Below are 25,867 nucleotides of genomic sequence, written 5' to 3' on the forward strand. Positions count from 1 at the left end.
CATTGGAAGGGGTTTGGTCCTGAGGAGAGGTCGTTGGATCAAGGCTTCTGAGGTCTTTGCACCTTGTCTGTTGAGGAAGTTTCATTTGAAGTTCCCCTCTAAACCTTGTCCCAGGCGGGGAAGGGGGAGGCCTCATAAGAGGGGGGGGTACTGTCATGGTTATGCAATAGTGTTGTCTATCAGCTTACCTGTCTCCATGTGTTCATCTCTAAAGACCAGCTGTCTCTCACCTGACTGCTTTTATTAACGCTCCTCTAGCATGGCTCCACCCCCAGCTCCTATCAGAGAACTCTATATTGACCTCTGCACTGCAGGCCAGCCCTGCTGATCAACCTTTGTGTGTTTTGGCTTCCTGTTCCTGCCTGCCGTGTGCTCTACGTTTGTTTCTGTTACCGACCTTGGCGTGTTCTCAACTATTCCTGTCTGCTCGTGACCCTGACCTCTGGCGTGTCCCCGACTATCCCTGTTTGCCTGTGACCCTGAACCTTGGTGTGAACTCTGTTGTCCTTGTCTGCTTGTGGCCCTGACCTTGGCTTATTCCTTACTATCCCTATCCTCCTGTTGCCTATTGTGGGTGTGAGCTGGGGGACCCTGGGGGTCACGACCTGGAGCCAGTTGCAGCCCAGTCCATCCTCACCACTAGAGGCTCTGGTGAACACCTGCTGGCTCTTAGACTTCGCGCCCCGGGGAATCCTACGCTCTAACCCCGGCAGTCCTGCCTTCCTTATACCCTGACTCCCATCCGCAGCAGTCAGCCGTAGGGTCCACTGCCTCGTGGTGCACTCCTGATCCCAACGGTGTGCATCTGTCACCTAGTCTCTAGGTGACCTGACAGCGGCATTAGGGTCAGATTTGTCCGCCACAATGTCGCAGTCCCGCTAAAAATCGCAGATTGCCGTCATTACCAGTAAAAACAATTAAAAAAAAAAAGATAAAAGTCCCTAAATCTATCCCCTATTTTGTAGACGCTATAACTTTTGTGCAAACCAATCAATATACGCTTATTGCGATTTCTTTACCAAAAATATGTAGAAGAATACATATCGGCCTAAACTGAGGAAGACATTTGTTTTTTTATATATTTTTTTGGATATGTATTATTGCAGTAAAAAAAAAAATTTCTTTCAAAATTGTCGCTCTTTTTGTTTATAGCGCAAAAAATAAAAACCGCAGAGGTGATCAAATACCACCAAAAGAAAGCTCTGTTTTTCCGAAAAAAAGGACATCAATTTTGTTTGGGTACAACGTCGCACAACCGTGCAATTGTCAGCTAAAGCGACGCAGTGCCGTTTCACAAAAAATGGCCTGGTCATTGAAGGGGGTAAATCCTTCCGGGGCTGAAGTGGTTAAAAAAAATGGAAGTGAGGCGGGTTGCTCATTTTGCCGGGTTCAACATTTTTGTCAGGACGTATTGCAAAAAATGGCCTGGTCATGAAAGGGGGATAAATCTTTTGGAGGTCAAGTTTTAATAATAACCATCATCTCAGGCTGGGCTGCAGTAGAGGAGGGCGGTCTGTGCATTGTGTAATATATAGAAAGGACACTAGATGGTGGTGTAGAGCACACATGTAATATATAGAAAGGACACTAGATGGCGGTGTAGAGCACACATGTAATAATGTAATATATAGAAAGGACACTAGATGGCAGGGTAGAGCACACATGTAATACATAGAGAAGCCACTAGATGGCGGTGTAGAGCACAGTGAAGAAGTTTGTCCTGTGCAGGGCCCTGTCCTCTGGCCATAAAGGGGAGTGTTGGAGGGGGGAGGGGCTCTCTCTGACATTTCACTTTTGCAGAATCTTCCAGCAACATGTCCTGTAAGAGAGCTCTGGTGATCCTCGCGAAGGGAGCGGAGGAGATGGAGACTGTGATCCCTACTGATGTGATGAGGAGGGGTGGGGTGAGTATTGCAGGCAGAGCAATGCAGAGGGAATCCATCACCCAGAGATCTCCCTCCCCCCCTATAGACTTCTTCTGGATCCACTATAATGAGAATTGTAACATTCTTGCCAAACCCAAATCCCAGGATACAAAGTATCGATGAGTAGAATGTATCGCCCGCAGCTCCCCCTCCCCCAATCATTGCAGAGATCCTCCTGGACAGATTGATGAGACTATAATACACAGAACATCCCCCAGAACTTTCATCTGACCCTCATATGGATCTGTTCCCCCTCCCCCCTCTACCCCCAGTATATCCTTCTTCTGGATCCACCATACAGATCATCGCAATGTTCTTCCTAAACCCCAAAGTTCGGGATACGAGCCGACCAATCAGCGGAATTCATCGCTCACAATCTCTCAGCGGACCCCCCTCCCCCCCACCATAGATCGCAGCACTTTTCCTAAACCCAATAGATCGATAAACCATCAATGAGCTCCCAGCTGTTTGGAAAAAGAAAAAAAAAAGGTTGATCCTGCCAGAAATCCGGACAGAGAAGCTCTGTGCACTCTGCAGTGTTCTCAGTAGGGATGACGCACTGAACTCGGGCCCCTCCCCCGTATATATGGAGCTCCGATGTGGTGTCTGCATTGTTTTTTCTTTGTAGGGTGACAACTCTCATTGTACTGTATAGAGGAGCAGCGTTGTCACCCTAGAACAGAACTACAGAACAACTCCCCCTCCCCCCATCCATAACAGAGGGAGGTGTTCTGTTATCACACACCTTGATATCCAGGGAGGAGCTCAGATGTGATTGGATCCTGGTCTGAAGTCATCACTGCTCCCCACCAATCATAAGGGGCCGAGGCCTCCCCCGCCCTGTATATGTGCAGCTGTGGGGGGTGGGGAATACTTCAGCCGCTTATGATTGGTGGGGAGCAGTGATGACTTCAGACCAGGATCCAATCACATCTGAGCTCCTCCCCGGATATGAAGGTGTGTGATAACAGAACACCTCCCTCTGTTATGGATGGGGGGAGGGGGAGGTGTTCTGTAGTTCTGTTCTAGGGTGACAACGCTGCTCCTCTATACAGTACAATGAGAGTTGTCACCCTACAAAGAAAAACCAATGCGGCCCCCACATCGGAGCTCTATATATATATATATATATACGGGGTGTGAGCTTCTGGGGGGAATTTTCCTTTATTGCTCAATAAAAACATTTTGTATAAAAAAAAAATGACCAATCAGGACACTGGTGGGAGGGCCCCGGGGCGAAACAGGATTCTTATTGGAGGAACTGGGATTTCTAAGAAGGTTTAGCCAATCATCATTTATAAGGATTGATTTATGTCGTTAAAAAGTATAAATCGGAAATTATACATCAGACGCTCCCCCCCTCCCCCCTCCCCCCACGGGGGCATATTATATATATATAATGGGATATAATCTGATACAACGTGACGTTTTCTTCTCCAGATCTCGGTGACGGTCGCCGGTCTGACAGGCAAAGAACCCGTCCAGTGCAGCCGAGACGTCGTCATCTGTCCGGACAGCAGTCTAGAGGAGGCGCGCAAACAGGTAACCCCGCCCCCTTTTTCCCAAGCTCCTCCTAGGTCTGTGTTGTGGGAGGAGAGTTGTGTGCATCTATTGAAGGGCTGAGAGACGTGAGCGGCGTGTCAGTCGGGGGATTCTGGACCTTGTGAAGCTCCTCCTCCTCTGTTGTGCTCCCCCCCCCCCGAGGTTCCTGCACTCTTCTAGATGCCCCCCTGCCTGGCCCCTCCAACGTTCCTGCACACTTGGCGATTCTTGCACCCCTGGAGGTTCCTGCACCTTTCTGGTTGGTGGACGTTGAGCTCTCCTGCAGGGCTGGTGCAAGGATTTTTGACACCCTTGGTGAAACATCATTTTGCCGCCCCCATTGGCTCCACCTCTGACTCCACCCCCTTTGCCCTGCCCATGTGACAGGACATGGCGCTATACAGGAAGCATCGGCTTTGCTTCCTCTAGCGCTGGCTTGAGCGCTGTGCCTCTATTTACACTACCGGTCGCACGGAAACAGCTTCCTGAGACTGAGTTAGTTACATGTTGCAGCCTGCAGAGCATGCAGACGCGGAGGGAAACCAGCGGCCGGGCGCCCCTAGGCAGCAGTGCGCCCTAAGCGGCTGCCTAGTTTGCCTAGTGGTTGCACCGGCCCTGCTCTCCTGCCCAGCGGAGGTCGGGCACTTCTGGTGGTGCTGATCCTTGCCGGGCTCCTCCTGGGTACTATTGGGACTTAATAACCTTCCAGGAGGTTCCCGAATTTCTCTGGAGGGTCCTGCACCTTTATGCATGCCGGACACTGAGCCCGCCCTCGCCCCACCCCATCCCCGCCCCTGCCCCACCCCATCCCCGCCCTCCATAGTTCAGACACCTCCTGGTGATGACTGCCTGGCTCCTCCCACTTCCTGTTTGCCAGGACTGCTGCCTATCATAGTGATTGGCCAATAAGAATGCATTGTAGGGCGTGTGGCGGTGCGGGCAAAACGTCAACTCTACCGGAAAGTGTTGGTGATTTTTCTCCATGTTCACTGGAAATGAAATCTGCTGCTGTCCCCAAATATTGTCCTCCCGTGTTGTCACCGTGCCCCACAAATGGGCCCCCCCAACACACATTATACAGACCTGACCCTCTATTGTCCCCATCAGGGAACCCGTCCTGAGAATACCACGGAGACATCGCTGGGGGACACATAGACAGGAAGTGGCTGCAGGAGATTAGATGGGACAAAGCCAATCCCCGGGAAAAAGGAACGCTCCTTTGTAGTGGGTGCTGCCCCCGGCACCCAAAGGGTTAAATGGTCAGTTTTACCTTCCTGATCCTCCCCTCCCCCCAGCAGCCAGCACTCTTATACCCCTCCCCCCCACCCCATATGCTGCAGTGATGGATGTTCCTTGGTGTCCTCATATCTGATGGAGGGCAGCCCTCAAATTCCACCCGAGGGGCGAGTGAGGAGCGAGGACGGGTGAGGAGTGAGGAGCGAGGACGAGTGAGGAGCGAGGACGAGTGAGGAGCGAGGACGAGTGAGGAGCGAGGACGAGTGAGGAGCGAGGACGGGTGAGGAGCGAGGACGGGTGAGGAGCGAGGACGGGTGAGGAGTGAGGAGCGAGGACGGGTGAGGAGTGAGGAGCGAGGACGGGTGAGGAGTGAGGAGCGAGGACGGGTGAGGAGTGAGGAGCGAGGACGGGTGAGGAGTGAGGAGCGAGGACGGGTGAGGAGTGAGGAGCGAGGACGGGTGAGGAGTGAGGAGCGAGGACGGGTGAGGAGTGAGGAGCGAGGACGGGTGAGGAGTGAGGAGCGAGGACGGGTGAGGAGTGAGGAGCGAGGACGGACCAGGCTGATCATTTTCCTGGCTGAAGCCATCAGTGCGGAAACCTGTGTCTCTCGTCACAGAGCCGGGTCTGTGTTCGGCGGCGCGGTGTGACAAGGTCCCGCCCCCCTAGATCGGATCATGTGATAGTAGATTGAATCAGTGTTCTGCCTATGAAACGAGCCGGTCTGGGGGGGGGCGGGACCTTGTTATACCGCGCCGCCGAACACAGACCCGGTGTTCTGCCGAGAAAGTTCCACTCGGCTGATAAGTTCCCCCCTCTACTGCGCAGTAGGATCCGGCGGAAATAGCCGAAGGGGAATAGGTCCAAATCAGCTGTACACGGCGCCTGTAAGAGGGCCCCTCCCGGGCTCGCTCCGCTCGCCACGCTTCGGGCACGGCCTCGCTTCGCTCGGCTCTTTTAGGTTCCCCCTCTAGGTCCACTTGGATGGTGGGGAAGGAACCTGGACCCAGAGCGCAGGCGCCGTGTACAGCTGATTGTCGATCTTGAGCTTCGGCAATTTCCGGCGGCTGTTAGTAGTTCGTACTGCGCAGGCGCTGCGCCTGCGCAGTACAGGGGAGGAACTTATCCGCCGAAGGAACTTATTCGGCAAGACACCGGCTCTGTGACACACGGCGGGAGATGCCCACGATGTATGTGACCCGTCATCCAGGCCATGGTGAGGCGGCACTGATGGGCACTGAGATGCTTTATGTTAATATTGTTAAAGTTGTTAATATTTATTTTTTGGAACTTAATTCTGCTTAAAACATTTAACTGTCATTTCATGAGATAATTTACAGGGGCGTGTTTAGGGGCGGACTTAGGGGAGGGGCTGGGTGGGGGAACTGGTGGGGGGGGGGAGGATCAGGAAAGGAACGCCCCCCCTCAACCTAAAAGAGCATTTAAAGTGGTTCTACACCCTGAACAATCACTTTTCCCTAAAGGAAAGTCTATATTAAGGCTCACCTGTAGGTGTTGGAAATATCACGAAAGACCCGAGCGCCAATGACTACCGCGCATGCGCACTTTAGAAAGGGCAGACCGTGCCGTTTTCTAATAGGGGTCATGCCGTGACTGGCGGCTCCCGCGCGCATGAGTGACGTCACGTGACTCCGGCCAGTCACAGAGCCGGCGTTCGTGGCCCCGGAAGGAGGAGGGGCGAAGATGGGCGCTCGTGGGGACAGCGGTGACATCGCGGACTTCGGTGTCAGGTAAGTGACACATGATGCGATGCGATGTATAGTCCATTATGCTTTACGTTTGCAGGGAAATAAAGAGGAAGTAAAACCCACCAGAGTTTACTTCCTCTTTAACCCTCAGTTTGGGGGCAGCCCCACCACAAGGGGGCATTGTTCCTTTTTCTGGCGATTTTGTATGATATCCGGTTATTTAGCAAACTGAAAGTCCCTCCTATTCATCGGGTTAAAGATGCTTTAAATGTGTAAAAGGGGTTTCTACTTCTTGCTGAGATCACCGTCCTCTCCCTGACAGGAACCTCTCTCCAAAAGGACGGCACCATATTTGTTCAGGTATCATCCAGGGTCCGCATCTACCTCCTGGGCTGAGATGTCGGCTCAGGGATGATCCCGTCATAGTATAGGGATCTGTCTGTCCCTACACTGATCCTCTGTGCTCCAGGGCCTGGCACTGATGTCATTGGGATAAACGATAAAGATCTCCTCCTCCTCCTCCTCCTCCTCCTCCTCCTCTTCATGCGTGTATCCAGAACAAGGCGGACCCCCCCCCCCCCCCATACTGCTCTGTCTGTGATCTTCATCTATGATAGCCGAGTACTGCAGATGGAAAGGTCAGAATTCCTGGCACCGGCCAGCCCCCCCCCCCCCCCCCCCCCCTCGCTCCGTCTAATTCAGGACTCCGATTCTTTCCTCTGCAGTTTTAAAGAGCCAATAAATGGAGACGGCTTCACATGTCACCAGATTTATGGAATATGACTTTTTACTAGTCAGACAATTATCAGATGAAATTCTATAGAAGGCCTATGGGGGGGAGGGGGGCACATTATTCCAGAACACCGCTGACTTCCTGTTCAGTCATCCTGCAGAACAGAACTGTTGGAGGTCGTTACGTCGCCTTGTTTTGTTGGATCCGCGGGCCGGGTGATAAAAACCCAAATGGTTACTCTGTAGACAGTTTTGGATATCGGGCCGCTTCCTGTCCCTGGGCACCCCAGATATCGGGCTGCTTCCTGTCCCTGGGCACCCCAGATATCGGGCTGCTTCCTGTCCCTGGGCACCCCCTGATATCGGGTCGCTTCCTGTCCCTGGGCACCCCCTGATATCGGGTCGCTTCCTGTCCCTGGGCACCCCCTGATATCGGGTCGCTTCCTGTCCCTGGGCACCCCCTGATATCGGGTCGCTTCCTGTCCCTGGGCACCCCCTGATATCGGGTCGCTTCCTGTCCCTGGGCACCCCCTGATATCGGGTCGCTTCCTGTCCCTGGGCACCCCCTGATATCGGGTCGCTTCCTGTCCCTGGGCACCCCCTGATATCGGGCCGCTTCCTGTGCCTGGGCACCACAGATATCGGGCCGCTTCCTGTGCCTGGGCACCATAGATATCGGGCCGCTTCCTTTGCCTGGGCACCCCAGATATCGGCCGCTTCCTTTTCCTGGGCACCCCAGATATCGGGCCGCTTCCTGTCCCTGGGCACCCCAGATATCGGGCCGCTTCCTGTCCCTGGGCACCCCAGATATCGGGCCGCTTCCTGTCCCTGGGCACCCCAGATATCGGGCCGCTTCCTGTGCCTGAGCCCCCCTCAGATATCGGGCCGCTTCCTGTCCCTAGGCACCCCAGATATCGGGCCGCTTCCTGTCCCTGGGCACCCCCTGATATCGGGCCGCTTCCTGTCCCTGGGCACCCCCTGATATCGGGCCGCTTCCTGTCCCTGGGCACCCCCTGATATCGGGTCGCTTCCTGTCCCTGGGCACCCCCTGATATCGGGTCGCTTCCTGTCCCTGGGCACCCCCTGATATCGGGTCGCTTCCTGTCCCTGGGCACCCCCTGATATCGGGTCGCTTCCTGTCCCTGGGCACCCCCTGATATCGGGTCGCTTCCTGTCCCTGGGCACCCCCTGATATCGGGCCGCTTCCCGTCCCTGGGCACCCCCTGATATCGGGCCGCTTCCCGTCCCTGGGCACCCCCTGATATCGGGCCGCTTCCCGTCCCTGGGCACCCCCTGATATCGGGCCGCTTCCCGTCCCTGGGCACCCCCTGATATCGGGCCGCTTCCCGTCCCTGGGCACCCCCTGATATCGGGTCGCTTCCCGTCCCTGGGCACCCCCTGATATCGGGTCGCTTCCCGTCCCTGGGCACCCCCTGATATCGGGTCGCTTCCCGTCCCTGGGCACCCCCTGATATCGGGTCGCTTCCCGTCCCTGGGCACCCCCTGATATCGGGTCGCTTCCCGTCCCTGGGCACCCCCTGATATCGGGTCGCTTCCCGTGCCTGAGCCCCCCTCAGATATCGGGCCTCTTCCCGTCCCTGGGCACCCCCTGATATCGGGTCGCTTCCTGTCCCTGGGCACCCCCTGATATCGGGTCGCTTCCTGTCCCTGGGCACCCCAGATATCGGGCCGCTTCCTGTGCCTGAACCCCCCTCAGATATCGGGCCTCTTCCTGTCCCTAGGCACCCCAGATATCGGGCCGCGGCACTTCTGCTTATGTTGTATATCTGTAGTGTGAGATCTCGGGCACTGCCACTCTCAGAAGATTTGTGAGATTTGGTGATGCCGTTAGTCGGCTGGTCACTGTTCTTGTTGGACATAAAGCAAAGCCAAGATGGCCGCCTCCATACAGAGACACCAGACATAGTAAGTCATGGGATTGGGGGTGGGGTGGGATCTGCAGGGAGAACATGAGCAATACTGGTGATTGGTCCTTTGCCCTCTGGCTGCCATTTTTTTTATTTTTTTTTGGTCACCACTCTCGCAGTACAGGTCCTCTTTAAATAATTTTTGTATGTGGATCGGATGGAAGTGAAATGTCGCCCCCTATCTATGAACAAGTGAAGTCTTATGGAGCGGCTGTGTGTACGGAATGTCGGATTCTGATTGGTCATTTCTATATTTCAGGGTCCGTATGATGTGGTGGTTCTTCCTGGAGGGAATCTCGGAGCTCAGAACTTGTCAGAGGTGAGAATTGTCTTCATAAAGCCGATTGGCCCCTCAATGTGCGTTCCGTGAAGGCGGAGACTGAAAACCGCGTGTGTCCCGAACCCTGCAACACGCCGCCGCCTTATAATAATCCTGTATTGTAATAATAATATAACGGTGAGATGTCGGTATAATGATCACCGGTTTGTGTTCCTCAGTCTCCGGCGGTGAAGGAAGTCTTACAGGAACAAGATGGGAGGAAAGCTCTGATCGCCGCCATATGTGCCGGTATGGAAATGTATTTTTCTTTCTTGGTTTCCACATCAGTCCCTCCCCCCTCCCCCCTCACGTGTTGTCTGTCCTGGATCTGCGTCCTGCTTTACCATGGTATGGACGGTCCTGGCTGGTAAGCTTTATTGGTTGCTATGGTGCTGGCAGCCGGCCCCTCCCCCACCATAGCAACACATAATGCTGATATGGTTCCTGTCCCCCCCCCCCCAGTGAGAAGCTCTCGGAGCGTCAGAGTCCTTTATGATCTGTACATGGATCAGGAATCTCTCCATCATACAGAGTCTCTGGCCGCCTCCCATTGGCCTCACTTTCTTCTCTCTGTGGACCTCCCTGGGAATGGACTCCGAGGGAGGGGGAGGGGTTCCCACAGGGGACTGTGCTTCCATCCCCCGCTCTCCAGACGGCCACCAGGATCACCAAATGGTTTATTGTCGCCCATGTAAAGAAGGTGACGGCGGTGTTACTTTAGGGGTTCATCATAATACTGCAAAATTTACAATGGGCGCCCCCCCCCCCCATCCCGGTACTTGAAGGTGTTGTAAAGGCAGAAGGTGCGTTCTATGCATTAAGATGTTCTCGGTTCAGGGACGAATCTTTGCCTGAATTCAGCGTTTCTGTGCAGTGCGCTCCGCAGCCGCCCCGGAGACATGTGAACCGGCTCCATAGAGAGCTCCATAGAGAGCCGGTCATATTCCCCTGTCATGTGAATTGGATGCGGGGAAACCCTCATAGGTGTGACCCTGACCTCAAACTTCAGGAAAGAATATTGTCTGCAGACGGCCCGAGCCGGAGAACTTTCCTGTAATACGGAATAAGTCGGAGCTTCTCTGATGCTGGAAACTGCACTCTGCTCTCTACTTCTAGTCCTGCGACTTCCGGCTCTCATACACTGCGGGGATCACATCGTTCTCCCCTCATCCATTCACAGAACATCTTTTGTATTCTGCTCAGAGGAACGGAGGGGGGTATTTGACAGGAGCTCCCCTCATCCATTCATATAAAGTCAGAAGAGTGAATGACGTGATCCCCGCAGTGTATGAGAGACGGAACTCTCACTTTCCGTCAGAAGAAACTCTGATGTAGTGAACAGCCGCGCCCCCCCCCCCCCCCCCACCTATTATCACCATCATTGGAGCCGGGCCCGGATCTATTGGGGGGGGGGGGGGGCTGGGTGCTTCTCCACAGATTTTAGTTGTCCTCCCCCCCCCCCCCCCCCCTTTCACCTCCTGTCAGGCGTTCCTGTTGGGCTGTGACTTGTGATACGGAGAATTCGGGTTCCTGACATCTGAATATGAAGGGCGGGGATTCTTGAACCTTTTACCTTTTGTAGTCCTTTCACTGCCTCTTCTACAGAATCATGTGACCAGAATCTGCAGATCCGCCTGCAGAACATCTCATCAAGAGACATTTGGTTTCCCTTTCTCCTGGGGGAGGGGCAGAAACCGGGAATTGGGGCAATAAAGTAATGTGCCTCCTTGTAGCTTTATTTATCCCCAACCTCATTTATTCATCGAAATTTACAGATTTATTTATATAAAACTAATGTAGAATTTGTATTTGGATTAGAACTTTATATCTCTGGATTCCTCTCTGGACAACACACCCAACCCCACCCATCAACCCAACCTCCTAGCACTGCTATGGTGACATTTGGTGCTTGGGGTAACTCTGGTATACATGAAAGTCTTCAGTTGATATAACAGTGCCAGTCCTCCCCCTCCCGATCTCGCACCGCGCAGGCCCTCCCCCTCCCGATCTCGCACCGCGCAGGCCCCCCATCTCGCACCGCGCAGGCCCCCCCTCTCCCGATCTTGCACCGCGCAGGCCCTCCCCCTCCCGATCTTGCACCGCGCAGGCCCTCCCCCTCCCGATCTTGCACCGCGCAGGCCCTCCCCCTCCCGATCTTGCACCGCGCAGGCCCTCCCCCTCCCGATCTTGCACCGCGCAGGCCCTCCCCCTCGCGATCTTGCACCGCGCAGGCCCTCCCCCTCGCGATCTTGCACCGCGCAGGCCCTCCCCCTCGCGATCTTGCACCGCGCAGGCCCTCCCCCTCGCGATCTTGCACCGCGCAGGCCCTCCCCCTCGCGATCTTGCACCGCGCAGGCCCTCCCCCTCGCGATCTTGCACCGCGCAGGCCCCCCATCTCGCACCGCGCAGGCCCCCCCTCTCCCGATCTTGCACCGCGCAGGCCCTCCCCCTCCCGATCTTGCACCGCGCAGGCCCCCCATCTCGCACCGCGCAGGCCCCCCCTCTCCCGATCTTGCACCGCGCAGGCCCTCCCCCTCCCGATCTTGCACCGCGCAGGCCCTCCCCCTCCCGATCTTGCACCGCGCAGGCCCTCCCCCTCCCGATCTTGCACCGCGCAGGCCCTCCCCCTCCCGATCTTGCACCGCGCAGGCCCTCCCCCTCGCGATCTTGCACCGCGCAGGCCCTCCCCCTCGCGATCTTGCACCGCGCAGGCCCTCCCCCTCGCGATCTTGCACCGCGCAGGCCCTCCCCCTCGCGATCTTGCACCGCGCAGGCCCTCCCCCTCGCGATCTTGCACCGCGCAGGCCCTCCCCCTCGCGATCTTGCACCGCGCAGGCCCTCCCCCTCGCGATCTTGCACCGCGCAGGCCCTCCCTCTCCCGATCTCACACAGTGCCGCTCCTCTTCATTTGTAGCAACCGGTCTCTGTGAAGTGAAATATCTACTTTTATACAGAGATTACATTGACTTCTTGTTCTCCAGGCCCCACCGCCCTCCTGGCACACGGAATTGGATTCGGAAAAAGTGTCACCACCCATCCCCTGGCCAAGGACAAGATGATGATTGGAGGTAATTGCCCGTTATTTATCATTGGTGTACATTGTACGGGATTCGGGGATTCTCTCTCATCTGTACAGGAAATAAAATTAGGTTTAGCTTGAAAAAGAGTGCGGCAGACTGGAAACTTCCTAATCTGAAATGATCTGGTGATTTGTATTTTGCTCGGATTATAAGTGAAGTAAATTTATTTATTACAGGTAAGTATATAGCACTGTCACTGTACACAGCACTTTACATTCACATCAGTCCCCGCCCCCAAGGAGCTTACAGTGTAAGGTCCCTAATACACACACAGCGCCCCCTTCCTGTGGTTTGTTTTTTTTTTTTGTATATTTATCACACTTAAATGATTCAGATCATCAAACAAATGTTACAAATTACACAAAGATAACCAGAGGAAGAACAGAATGCATATTTTTTTTTTTTTTTAAAGCAGGCCTCACTTCCCTCAGGTAAGATCAGTGTTCACAATTCACCAATCAGAAAGAGACGGGGCAAATTTGGTGCCTATGGGAGAGTTCCAAAGCCACCGCTGACCAAAAAGAACATGAAGACTCATCTCACATTTACCAAAAACCTCGGCATTTCCCCAAGACTTGTGGGCAAATGTTCTGTGGACTGATGAGAGAAAAGTTGAACTTTTTGGAAGGTGTGCGTCCCGTTAACCTGGCGTCTCGGGTGCGTCCCGTTAACCTGGCGTCTTGGGTGCGTCCCGTTAACCTGGCGTCTCGGGTGCGTCCCGTTAACCTGGCGTCTCGGGTGCGTCCCGTTAACCTGGCGTCTTGGGTGCGTCCCGTTAACCTGGCGTCTCGGGTGCGTCCCGTTAACCTGGCGTCTCGGGTGCGTCCCGTTAACCTGGCGTCTCGGGTGCGTCCCGTTAACCTGGCGTAAAGCTAACACCGCATTTCATAACAAGAACATCATCCAAACAGTCAAACGCTTGATTGCAGTTGTTGCTGCCAAGGGGGGGGCACCCAACCTGTTATACTTTTTCACACAGGGCCAAGGAGGTTTGAACAGCTCCCCCCCCCCCTTTTATTTATTTTAATTTTATTTTATTCTGTATTTCCTCGGGTTATCTTTGTGTAATAATAATTATCATTTGTTGGATGATCTGAATCATTTTAAGTGTGTCAAATGTGCAAAAAGTAAAAAAAAAAAAAAAAAATCAGAAGGGGGCAAATACTTTTTCACAGCACTGTACATACACCTACTGGGGCCAATGTAGACCGGAGCCAGTTATACTCCCAGCATAGGCGTTCGCAGGGGGTGTGCCAGGTGTTCGCCCCGCTACAGTGCTGTTGGCTTCCCTCCTCTCTCCCCCTCCAGTCTTCTGCGGGGGATGGAGAGCGGGGGAAGGGGCTTATCAATATGTATTACCAGCCCCTTCCTTTTCTAATGAACACAGTGTCCATTCACAAACTGAAGCATAATAAACAGTCTACTATGCGTCAGTTATGAACAGGAAGCCTCTCAGCACAGAGCACTTCCCATTCATTCACTCAGGACCGGGACAAGTGGTGGACAGAGGGGGTGCACCGTATATTCTAGAGATGGGGGGCGCTGCAAGTTCCTTTTACTATAAGGCTGACAGGAGTAGTGACAGCGGCATCACCACTACTGTCAGCCCGGGGCTGGAAGCAGCAAGGAGAGGAGAGAGCCGGGAGGAGGTACAGGCTTTTAACCCTTTATTTGCCCGCTAGCGCCTGACAAACGCTGCAAAAACTACAATAAATCATTGCTAAAACTAGCGGCGCTTTACCGCCAACGCCTCCGCGCTGGCAGTGTGAAAGGCTCTAACAATAGGAGTATAATAGGGGTAATAAGAGTGCACAGTGTACGGGGTGCGGAGTTCTGCTCTTTCACAGGCTGTCCAAATCTTACCCCCCCCCTCCCCCCCGGGTGGGAGGGTCACATGAAGGGGCGGGCGGATTTGGTGGGTTTGATTCGTGTGAATTAAAAAATAAAAATTGAAGCCTTTTTTTTTCCTCCAGATCACTACAAATACTCTGAGAATCGGGTGGAGAAGGACGGGCACATCCTCACCAGTCGCGGTCCCGGCACCAGCTTTGAGTTTGGTTTGGCCATTGTGGAATATTTGTTGGGGAAGGAGACGGCGGATCAGGTGAAGGCTCCTCTGGTCCTCAAGGACTAAGACCCCCCCCCGCCCGTCCCCCCCCCCCCCCCCCCCGCTGGTCCTAGGTTAGATTCACCAAAAACTTTCATCGATCGACCTTCACATCTCATCCTGGGGATACGTTGGGCCTCGTGTATAAAAGAACCGAATTCTCATCCAACTGGAATCGCTGGAAGGAAAGGCTTAAAATCCGGCTTTGGATAAAAATCTATTTATTTTCTTTTTGGACCGAAGTTCTTATTTCGGTGACCCCTCTGGAGGGATTTTCCCTTCTTCCTGTGACCGCAGTATAAGAAATGGGCGTGTCACTCACCTGGACCGCAATGAAAGGAACTCCAAATCTTAACCCTCACAGAATCCATAGCCCCTCCCTGTTCTATGCAAAACTAAAATAACAAAAATGTTTTTGATTGGCTGGAGTTGGACTTTAAACCTTTTTATTTCATACATTTAGAAGAATTTCCTTCCTAGAAGATCCGTTTTCTCCTCGGATTATCGATTGAATTGCACTTAAATGAAAGCACTTAATATCTGGTGTGATGTTTCTTCTCAGATATAAAATAAAGGTTTTGAAAAGAATTGGTTCTTCTCTATGCAGTGCAGGCAGATCGGGGGATGGTCTCCCCTCCAGAGTACTCAGTCATGATAGGAGCAGTGGGAGGAGTTATGCAAATATAAAAATGTCTTGATTGGTGGGTGTTCCTAGGCAGGATGTGTATAAGTTTTTTTTTTTTTTGTTTTTTTTTTTTTCATTGAAAATGTATACTTTTATTTTGCATAAAAAATACAAAAAACAAAATACTTCAACAGGTTACGTTCCACTCTGTACTGCGATGCCGGAATACACTACAGTTCCAATCATACAAATGACATTCCTCCTGCGGTATGATGCCTGATGTGTTGTGCAGAGTAATAATACCCTGAAACCTCACGTCATGCATTATCCCAAAAGCATTAACTAAAAAAACTAGCAAGCCATAGAACTTTTCCGACAAATTGCATTTCAACAGGTAACGGGTGTGATGGGTATGGGGGGGGGGGGAGTTCCCAGGCCCGAAGCTTTATCCACTTAAGGACTGAGCCTCTTTTTGAGATTTGTTGTTTACAAGTTAACATTTTTTTTTTTTTTTGCTAGAAAATTACTCTGAACATTTCCCCAAGACCAATCCTGGGCAGAGCTCTGCACATAAACTCTTGGGAGACACGGTCAAAGACCTTCTCCTGTTTGTTTGCTGTCTGTTTGCTGGGTTGCATTTTTGGGGCTTTTCCTTTTAGTTTTTAATTTGCCTTTTGCTGTCACTTTTTAAATGGCTTTTTTTTCTTTTTTTCTCTGGTTTCATCAGTCTATCAATAAGGCTCGATTCACACCTATGCATGTTGCTTTTGAGCGTTTTTGGAGGTTTTTTTTTCATGCTTGGCACGTTTTTGAGCAGCGTTTTTGTAGCGTTTTTGCCGCGATTTGCGTTTTGCGTTTTTTTTTTTTTTTTCATTTTTTTTACAGTCTTACAAAAAAATTACAAAAAAAAAAAAAATAAAAAAAAAACGGCAAAAACGCTGCAAAAACGGTGCACTTGCGTTTTTGATGCTTGTCCATTGAAATCCATTACATGCAAAACGCTGCTTTTTGCATGAAAAAAAGTCCCCGACCCTTTCCAAAAACGCAGAGATACAAAAAAGCATTGATGTGAACATGTTCCATAGGAACCCATGTTAAAAAATTCCCATGCATTTCTGCAAAATGCAAAATGCATCAAAAAACGCGCTAGTGTGAATGGAGCCTTAAGGGGGGTGGTTAATTGCTCACAGGTGCCTATTTAACTGCGTGCTCAGTCTGAAGCTGTGGAGCTTGGTGTAAGTGGTGAGTTAAAAAACCAGAGTTTAAAACAGGAGGTTATAACAGGGGTCATAGTACCTGTGTAGTGTGAGTATCTGAGTGTTGTCTGAGTAGTGTGTGTGGATCGTTAGTACTTGTGTATTGTGTACCTGTGTATTGTCTTGTTGTGTACCTGTGTATTGTCTTGAGTATTAGTGCCAGGAAGCTAGCTGTTAGGTAATTTGGACAGGGTATAATCCCCAAATCTTCACTAAATTTAATAGGTACGATGCCCGGCGGGTGTGGAGAGGCGACTCTTTGTACATCTTGCCGCATGTATGCGTTCCTTGATCATCCGATCGAGGGCGAATACTGCTGTGCAAAGTGTAAGCACATTGTTTCCCTGGAAGCCCAGGTTCTGAATCTGGGGAAGCAACTGTCAGCACTGAGAAGTCCCTCCATACTAAAGGTGAGCCAGGAACGTACACGGCAGGTGCCGGCAGGGGCCAGCACAGAGGGGGTGGAGACAAAGAGGTGCAGGCACTAGCAAAGAGTAGATGGGTGACAGTCAGGAGGGGTAGAGGGGGAAGTGCCAGAGAGGCCGATCCAGGACTGGAGCATCCCAATAAGTACGCTCCATTGAGTGACATTGGTGAAACCAGTCAGGGACCAGCACTGCTGGAGCTGAGGGACTCTCCTAGCTGCCGGGGGAAGAACTCCTCCAGTGAGAGTGGGGGGGCAGCAAAGGGAAAGGAAAGACAGATTCTGGTGGTAGGGGACTCAATTCTTAGAAGGACAGAGAGGGCAATCTGTAACCAAGACCTGAAGCGCCGAACAGTATGTTGTCTACCGGGCACTCGGGTTCGGCACATCACGGATCTTGTGGACAGATTACTGGGAGGGGCTGGGGAAGACACGGCTGTCATGGTGCACGTTGGCACCAATGACAAAGTCAGAGGCAGATGGAGTGTCCTAAAGAACGATTTTAGGGACTTAGGAGCTAAATTGAGGAAAAGGACCTCCAAGGTAGTGTTCTCAGGAATACTACCGGTACATCGAGCCACACCAGAGAGGCAGAGGGAGATTAGGGAAGTAAACAAGTGGCTGAAGAGCTGGTGTAGTAAGGAGGGGTTTGGGTTCCTGGAGGACTGGGCCGACTTCTCAGTCGATAACCGGTACTATAGAAGGGACGGACTGCACCTAAATGAGGAGGGTGCAGATCTGCTGGGAAGGAAGATGGCCAAAAAGTTAGAGGGGTTTTTAAACTAGGCGATGGGGGGGAGGGTCCAGAGACAGAGATAGCCAGCGTGGAAGATATTCCAGAGGGTAGTATTGGGGGCATTAGTGGTAGGTTAACCAAAGCACAAAAACACAAGGTGAGTAGAGTAGCTAGTCCAAGTTGCAATCTTGAAACGCCCAATACGAGGACAATATGCGACCGGTCTAAACTATGTGGCATGTTCACCAATGCCAGGAGCATGGCAGACAAGATGGGTGAACTAGAGATACTGTTGTACGAGGAGGATTTGGATTTTGTGGGAATTTCAGAGACCTGGTTCAACAGCTCTCATGATTGGCTGGCAAACATTCAAAGGTATACCCTATACCGCAAGGATAGAGAGGGTAAAAAAGGGGGAGGGGTATGCCTATATATCAAGAATAACGTACAAGTGAATGTGAGAGATGACATCACTGAGGGAGCTAGAGAGGAGGTGGAATCCTTATGGGTAGAACTCCAAAGGGATGAAGCTAAGGGGAAAATAATACTGGCAGTATGCTATAGGCCCCCTAACCTGAAGGAGGAAGTGGAGACGGATCTCCTATCACAAATTGGATTAGCAGCAAGGATGGGAAGTGTTATCATAATGGGGGATTTTAATTATCCAGACATAGACTGGGCGGAGGGAACCTCGCATTCATTTAAGGCTCGCCAGTTCCTTAATGTCTTGCAGGACAATTTTATGGGTCAGATGGTAGACGCACCAACTAGAAATAAAACATTACTGGATCTACTGATTACCAACAATACATACCTGATAACAGATGTGGAAATACGGGGCAATTTAGGTAACCGCGATCACAGGTTAATTAGTTTCAGTATAAATCACACAAATAGGAAACATAAAGTGAATACAAAGACACTGAATTTCAAAAGAGCCAACTTCCCTAAACTACAAACCTTGCTAAAAGGCATAAATTGGGATAAAATATTAGGAACAAAGAATACGGAGGAGAGATGGGTTTGCTTTAAGAGCATATTAAATAAGGGCATTAGCCAATGTATCCCATTGGGAAATAAATTTAAAAGAGCGAACAAAAGTCCTGGATGGCTTAACTCCAATGTAAAAATGCATATAAAAGCAAAGGAGAAGGCCTTCAAAAAATACAAGGTTGAGGAATCATCCTCAGCATTCAGACTTTATAAAGAATGCAATAAGAAATGTAAGGGTGCAATTAGGACGGCTAAGATAGAACATGAAAGACACATAGCGGAGGAGAGCAAAAAAAATCCCAAGAAATTCTTTAAGTATGTAAACAGTAAAAAAGGGAAGACAGACCATATTGGCCCCATAAAGAATGAGGAAGGACATCTGGTTACAAAGGATGGGGAGATGGCAAAGGTATTGAATTTATTCTTCTCCTCAGTCTTCACGAGTGAATCGGGGGGCTTCAGTAACCAAAACTGCAATGTTTATCCTCATGACACAACACAGGAAGCACCTCCATGGTTAACAGAGGACGGAATTAAAATTAGAGTTGAGAAACTTAACATTAATAAATCACCGGGACCAGATGGCTTGCATCCGAGGGTACTTAGGGAACTCAGTCAGGTGATTGCCAGACCGTTGTTCCTAATTTTTACAGACAGTCTATTGACTGGAATGGTACCAGCTGATTGGAGAAAAGCCAATGTAACACCAATATTTAAAAAGGGCCCAAAAAACATCCCTGGGAATTACAGACCAGTTAGCCTAACATCAATAGTATGTAAACTCTTGGAGGGGATGATAAGGGACTATATACAAGATTTTAGTAATAAGAATGATATCATTAGCAGTAATCAGCATGGATTCATGAAGAATCGTTCTTGCCAAACCAATCTATTAACCTTCTATGAGGAGGTGAGTTGCCATCTAGATAAAGGAAGGCCCGTAGACGTGGTGTATCTGGATTTTGCAAAAGCATTTGACACAGTTCCCCATAAACGTTTACTGTACAAAATAAGGTGCGTTGGCATGGACCATAGGGTGAGTACATGGATTGAAAACTGGCTACAAGGGCGTGTTCAGAGGGTGGTGATAAATGGGGAGTACTCAGAATGGTCAGGGGTGGGTAGTGGGGTCCCCCAGGGTTCTGTGCTGGGACCAATCCTATTTAATTTGTTCATAAACGATCTGGAGGATGGGATAAACAGTTCAATCTCTGTATTTGCAGACGATACTAAGCTAAGCAGGGCAATAACTTCTCCGCAGGATGTGGAAATCTTGCAAAAAGACCTGAACAAATTAATGGGGGAGGGGTGACTACATGGCAAATGAGGTTCAATGTAGAAAAATGTAAAATAATGCATTTGGGTGGTAAAAATCCGAATGCAATCTATAGACTGGGGGGAGAACCTCTGGGGGGATCTAGGATGGAAAAGGACCTGGGGGTCCTAGTAGATGATAGGCTCAGCAATGACATGCAATGTCAAGCTGCTGCTAATAAAGCAAACAGAATATTGGCATTAAAAAGGGGATCAACTCCAGAGATAAAACGATAATTCTCCCGCTCTACAAGACTCTGGTCCGGCCGCACCTGGAGTATGCTGTCCAGTTCTGGGCACCAGTCCTCAGGAAGGATGTACTGGAAATGGAGCGAGTACAAAGAAGGGCAACAAAGCTAATAAAGGGTCTGGAGGATCTTAGTTATGAGGAAAGGTTGTGAGCACTGAACTTATTCTCTCTGGAGAAGAGACGCTTGAGAGGGGATATGATTTCAATTTACAAATACTGGACTGGTGACCCCACAATAGGGATAAAACTTTTTCGCAGAAGAGAGTTTAATAAGACTCGTGGCCACTCATTACAATTAGAAGAAAAGAGGTTTAACCTTAAACTACGTAGAGGGTTCTTTACTGTAAGAGCGGCAAGGATGTGGAATTCCCTTCCACAGGCGGTGGTCTCAGCGGGGAGCATTGATAGCTTCAAGAAACTATTAGATAATCACCTGAATGACCGCAATATACAGGGATATATAATGTAATACTGACACATAATCACACACTTAGGTTGGACTTGATGGACTTGTGTCTTTTTTCAACCTCACCTACTATGTAACTATGTAACTATGGTCAAGACTGACCAGGGCCGCGTGCACACGGTGATTATGAATGTACTGGACCGTGTCCTGGACAAGCGCAATCCTGCGACCAGGAATGTCACAAGTCTGGTCCGGGTGGATGATCTGTCCGATGACAGACTTCAGCCTTCTTGGCTAAAACCTTGACGAGGAATTTGTAGTCCACGTTCAAGAGAGAGAGATCGGACGCCAATTTTTCAGATCTGATCTCTCCTCCTTCCGCTTATACAAAATCGTGATCATCCCCTCAGCGATGGAGATGTTCTTCCCTCCACCGCCATCTCCTCGTACAGCTTCAGCATGGTCTGGACCCAGGAGATCTCACAGCGCTACATAGAGCTCTACTGGAGGGACCATCGCAGCCCAGGGTCCTGTCCCGCCTAAAGGATTTAGCGGCAGAGTGCAGCTCCTCCAATGCCAAGGGAGTGTTGGTGGCCGATGAACCTGCAGGATCAATTGAGTTGGAGATACCTGACAGGAACGTGTCGGCCACCTTCGTGTCTGTTGCTTTTGGGGAGTAGAGGTTGGTGTAGTAGTCGCTGACCACTTGTATCACAGCCTCCTTCCCCTCCTGGAGTGGTCCGGTCTCGTCACGGAGCTCTGACAAGGGTGTGTGTCCTGAGAGAAGCTTCCTGAAGAAAGAATTATACTTCTCGCCTTCTCAAGATTCTCCACCTTGACAATGTGCCTGGATTCTTCTCGAAGTGTCCCTTCAGGCTCTTCTTGGTGTCCTCCAGGTCCTGCCTAACGTCCCAGCCACAGTGGTGAAGATCCTGCAGTCTCCGGAGTTCCCTCTTCCTGGCACACACTTGCCGGCACTCCCCTTGCCTGAAAGAAGCTGCGCAGCTTGACTTTCACAAACTCCCACCACTCGCCTACCCTTCCGGCAAATCTCTTTTTCTCCTTCCAGGTGGCATAGGCCTCCCTGAGTTCCTCCATCAATTCCCCCATAATGCCCCTTGTGTTTTCTTCTATCGGACTTGCTGCAGCTTCTAATGCACATTACGAGAAGCTCACAGTGTGCGGTCATATCAGAGGAAGCCGTTTTAGTCCAGGAGAAGAGCCGGTACAACCTGGAGGCCGGAGGGGGGATTTAAAGTGAACTTCCCTCTACTCTGTGCCCCTCTGATATAGTTTCACTTTACTGGGGATTGAGTGACCCGCCATCAATGGGACACTGCGGACATAAAGCCGTTGGATGGGTCAGTAGAAGGCCATGGTGGGGATTGTGATGTGAGAAGTCATTTTTATGGTGCCGTATTATTTATTGTGATGTCAGTCCATGTTCTGATAGGTCAGCCGCCATTTCCAGAATCTCATCTTATTCATGGTGATAAGGATTTCAAAAATGGAACTCAAAATTCAAGTCCTGTTATTCCTCCCACTGATACCAATGATGGGGCACTATTCCTCACACTGATACCAATGATGGGACACTATTCCCCCCACTGACACCAATGATGGGGCACTATTCCTCCCACTGATACCAATGATGGGACACTATTCCTCACACTGATACCAATGATGGGACACTATTCCTCACACTGATACCAATGATGGGACACTATTCCTCACACTGATACCAATGATGGGGCACTATTCCTCCCACTGACACCAATGATGGGACACTATTCCTCCTACTGACACCAATGATGGGACACTATTCCTCCCACTGACACCAATGATGGGGAACTATTCCTCCCACTGACACCAATGATGGGGCACTATTCCTCCCACTGACACCAATGATGGGGCACTATTCCTCCCACTGACACCAATGATGGGGCACTATTCCTCACACTGATACCAATGATGGGGCACTATTCCTCCCACTGACACCAATGATGGGGCACTATTCCTCCCACTGATACCAATGATGGGGCACTATTCCTCCCACTGATACCAATGATGGGGCACTATTCCTCACACTGATACCAATGATGGGGCACTATTCCTCACACTGATACCAATGATGGGGCACTATTCCTCCCACTGACACCAATGATGGGGCACTATTCCTCCTACTGACACCAATGATGGGACACTATTCCTCCCACTGACACCAATGATGAGGCACTATTCCTCCCACTGACACCAATGATGGGGCACTATTCCTCCCACTGACACCAATGATGGGGCACTATTCCTCCCACTGATACCAATGATGGGGCACTATTCCTCCCACTGATACCAATGATGGGGCACTATTCCTCCCACTGACACCAATGATGGGGCACTATTCCTCCCACTGACACCAATGATGGGGCACTATTTCTCCCACTGACACCAATGATGGGGCACTATTCCTCCCACTGACACCAATGATGGGGCACTATTCCTCCCACTGATACCAATGATGGGACACTATTCCTCCCACTGATACCAATGATGGGGCACTATTCCTCCCACTGATACCAATGATGGGGCACTATTCCTCCCACTGATACCAATGATGGGGCACTATTCCTCCCACTGACACCAATGATGGGGCACTATTCCTCCCACTGACACCAATGATGGGGCACTATTTCTCCCACTGACACCAATGATGGGGCACAATTCCTCCCACTGACACCAATGATGGGGCACTATTCCTCCCACTGACACCAATGATGGGGCACTATTCCTCCCACTGACACCAATGATGGGGCACTATTCCTCCCACTGACACCAATGATGGGGCACTATTCCTCCCACTGATACCAATGATGGGGCACTATTCCTCCCACAATGATGGGGCACTATTCCTCCCCATTGGCACCTTCCACTGATACCAATGTCAGTGAAATGAAAGACCTCCCACTGTTTTTTCTTTTTCTGTTCATTCGTTATGATCGAAATTCAGAAGTTAGAAAATTCGAAATGATCGAAATTCGAAAATAAGAAAGGATACTCGAAAGAACAAAAATTTGAAATAATAACTAACTATTAAATGATAGGTATTGGAATTTCTTTTCAAATTTGGCTGTTAGTGAACATAACGAATACGAATTTATCTGAAGTTACGAATTATCCGAAATAACGAATGTGGCATCTAAATGAATGGAACGGAATGAATTAATAAAAATAATACATTTTTTTATTGTTAATATTATTGTTATTTATTATTCGTAACGTTCCATTCGTTTGGATGCGACATTCATTATTTCGGATAATTCATAACTTCGGATAAATTCGTATTCGTTATGTTCACTAACAGCCAAATTTGAAAAGAAATTCCAATACCTATCATTTAATAGTTAATTATTATTTCAGATTTTAGAATTTTCAGATTTTCGTTCTTTTGAATTTTCTTTCTTATTTTTGGACTTTTGAATTTTCGAATTTAGAATTTCTGAAGTTACGGATATTCAGTTACCAATATTCGAATTTATGAATATTTGGAAAAATTTGTTAAATGGGTTTTCATTAATTCGGATACTTCCGAATTAACAAATTTGTTGAAATTTGAATTTGGAACGAAACAAACTGCACATGTCTAGAATGGACTGTCGGAAACATTCCGGTGTGAACCGTCTGTTAATGATGTATTAATGATTACAGAGTTGCTTTAATTTTGTGTCTCTTATATCCGGCGTTTGGCTTTATAAAATCACAGCCAATTTTTTTTTTCCTTTGGTAAATATGAATTAAAAAAAAAACCACAGGAAGCCCCTCCCCCTCATGTCAGTGTTATGTAGTTCGTCCCCCAACTTTCATTTCCCGTTTTGCCGGAGCATTCAGCTTGTTTCAAGAACTGAAAAAGGAATCTCTCTACTGGCAGAATCACGGGGGAATAAAACTGAAAAATATTACGAGGGGGAAGGTGGGATAAAACACGACCGGCTGTGTTATTACCATCGATAGACGGAGTCATCTGCGCACGTTTTGTTCGTATTTCCAATGAAAGGACCGCGTATGATTGCTGATTTGAACAAAGAAAAGTTAATAAAATGTTGAATGCTGCCCTTTCAGAACCGGCAGATTGTTTTTCGTTGCCCCAGTGATGACGTTCGTTTAGACGAAACGCGTAAGTTGGAGCTACAGTGGTGATGTCATCAAAAACATCAGCTTACCTTAAAGCGGACCTTCGGTCGTTTTTTCATCTTTCCATCTATTAAATATTCTGCCCTTGTTGTTATCTTAACTTTGGATAGTAAAACATTTTTTTTTCTGCCAGTAAATCCCTTATACAGCCCACTTCCTGTTTCTTGTCTGGTCATTAGCCTAGGCTTATGACATCATGCACAGCTCTCTCTCTCTTTCACTCTCCTGAGAGTTTTCCAGGAATGGAGGGGGGGTGAGTCATAAGAGGGCCAATAAGAGCTGCAGAGCTGGGGGCATGTCTCTGTGTGAATCCAGGAAGTGGGCATCAGCTTCAGCTGCCCACAGTTAAAATGGCTGCAGCCAGACTCAGCGGAGGGAGATTTCTGCAGCATATTTGGCAAGTACAGAATCACATTATATATAAAATAATATGCAAAGTGGTTGGAGGTGAAGCTTCAGAATGGCAAAGATGTTTTTATTACAAATGATGTGAGCAGAATGCAGTTCTTCTTTTAATGAAAACTGAATGTATAAAAAATGATTGCAGCAGATAATGGAAGTCACCAGTAAGGTCAATGATGGCCACTAGGTGGAGACATCGCTCTATAAATCTATGTGTAGCTGTGATTGGCCCGCAGTGTTGGATCAGGCGCGCTCAGTAGCTGTTTATTGTCACATATTAAACATCAGTAAAGCGGAAATGTACTGAAGGAAGAAGTTTTATAATCCTGAGATTCTTGGAAATGTTATAATTGTCCTCCAGACAAACATCAATGTGGTTTTGTGTCATTCGGCTCCAACAGAACCGGTTCTCTTCTGGAAAGATTTCTTCCTGAACAGAAGGGGCAGCGCGGAGCTAAATGTGACTCTATGATCTCTCCTTCTATATCCACCATTGTACAGGTCTGCAGAGGTCTGCCATCCCATAGGCTGAATATTAGCATGCATTATAGAGGGGATATGCTCCGGAGATAAGACTATAATTCTGGGGGAGGGGGGGGGGGGTAGGTAGAGCTAAAACTGTAATTCCCCACTTTACAAGACTCTGGTCCGGCCACATCTGGAGTATTTCGTCCAGTTCTGGTCACCAGTCCTCAGGAAGG

General features: G+C 49.8%; 1 protein-coding gene across 1 annotated transcript; it reads left to right on the forward strand.

Annotated features, from left to right (window-relative positions):
• Window positions 1-1,780: 1,780 nt before the first annotated feature.
• PARK7 (Parkinsonism associated deglycase) lies at window positions 1,781-15,163 on the forward strand (the record flags this gene model as incomplete). The annotated part of the gene is given in 6 exon segments (XM_073603726.1): window positions 1,781-1,904; window positions 3,366-3,467; window positions 9,329-9,388; window positions 9,568-9,637; window positions 12,370-12,456; window positions 14,442-15,163. Coding segments are annotated over 6 exon segments (570 nt in total). The 3' UTR covers window positions 14,603-15,163.
• Window positions 15,164-25,867: the final 10,704 nt, after the last annotated feature.

The sequence above is a fragment of the Aquarana catesbeiana genome, linkage group LG10, assembly GCF_042186555.1.
Source record: "Aquarana catesbeiana isolate 2022-GZ linkage group LG10, ASM4218655v1, whole genome shotgun sequence".
Classification (NCBI taxonomy): domain Eukaryota; kingdom Metazoa; phylum Chordata; class Amphibia; order Anura; family Ranidae; genus Aquarana; species Aquarana catesbeiana.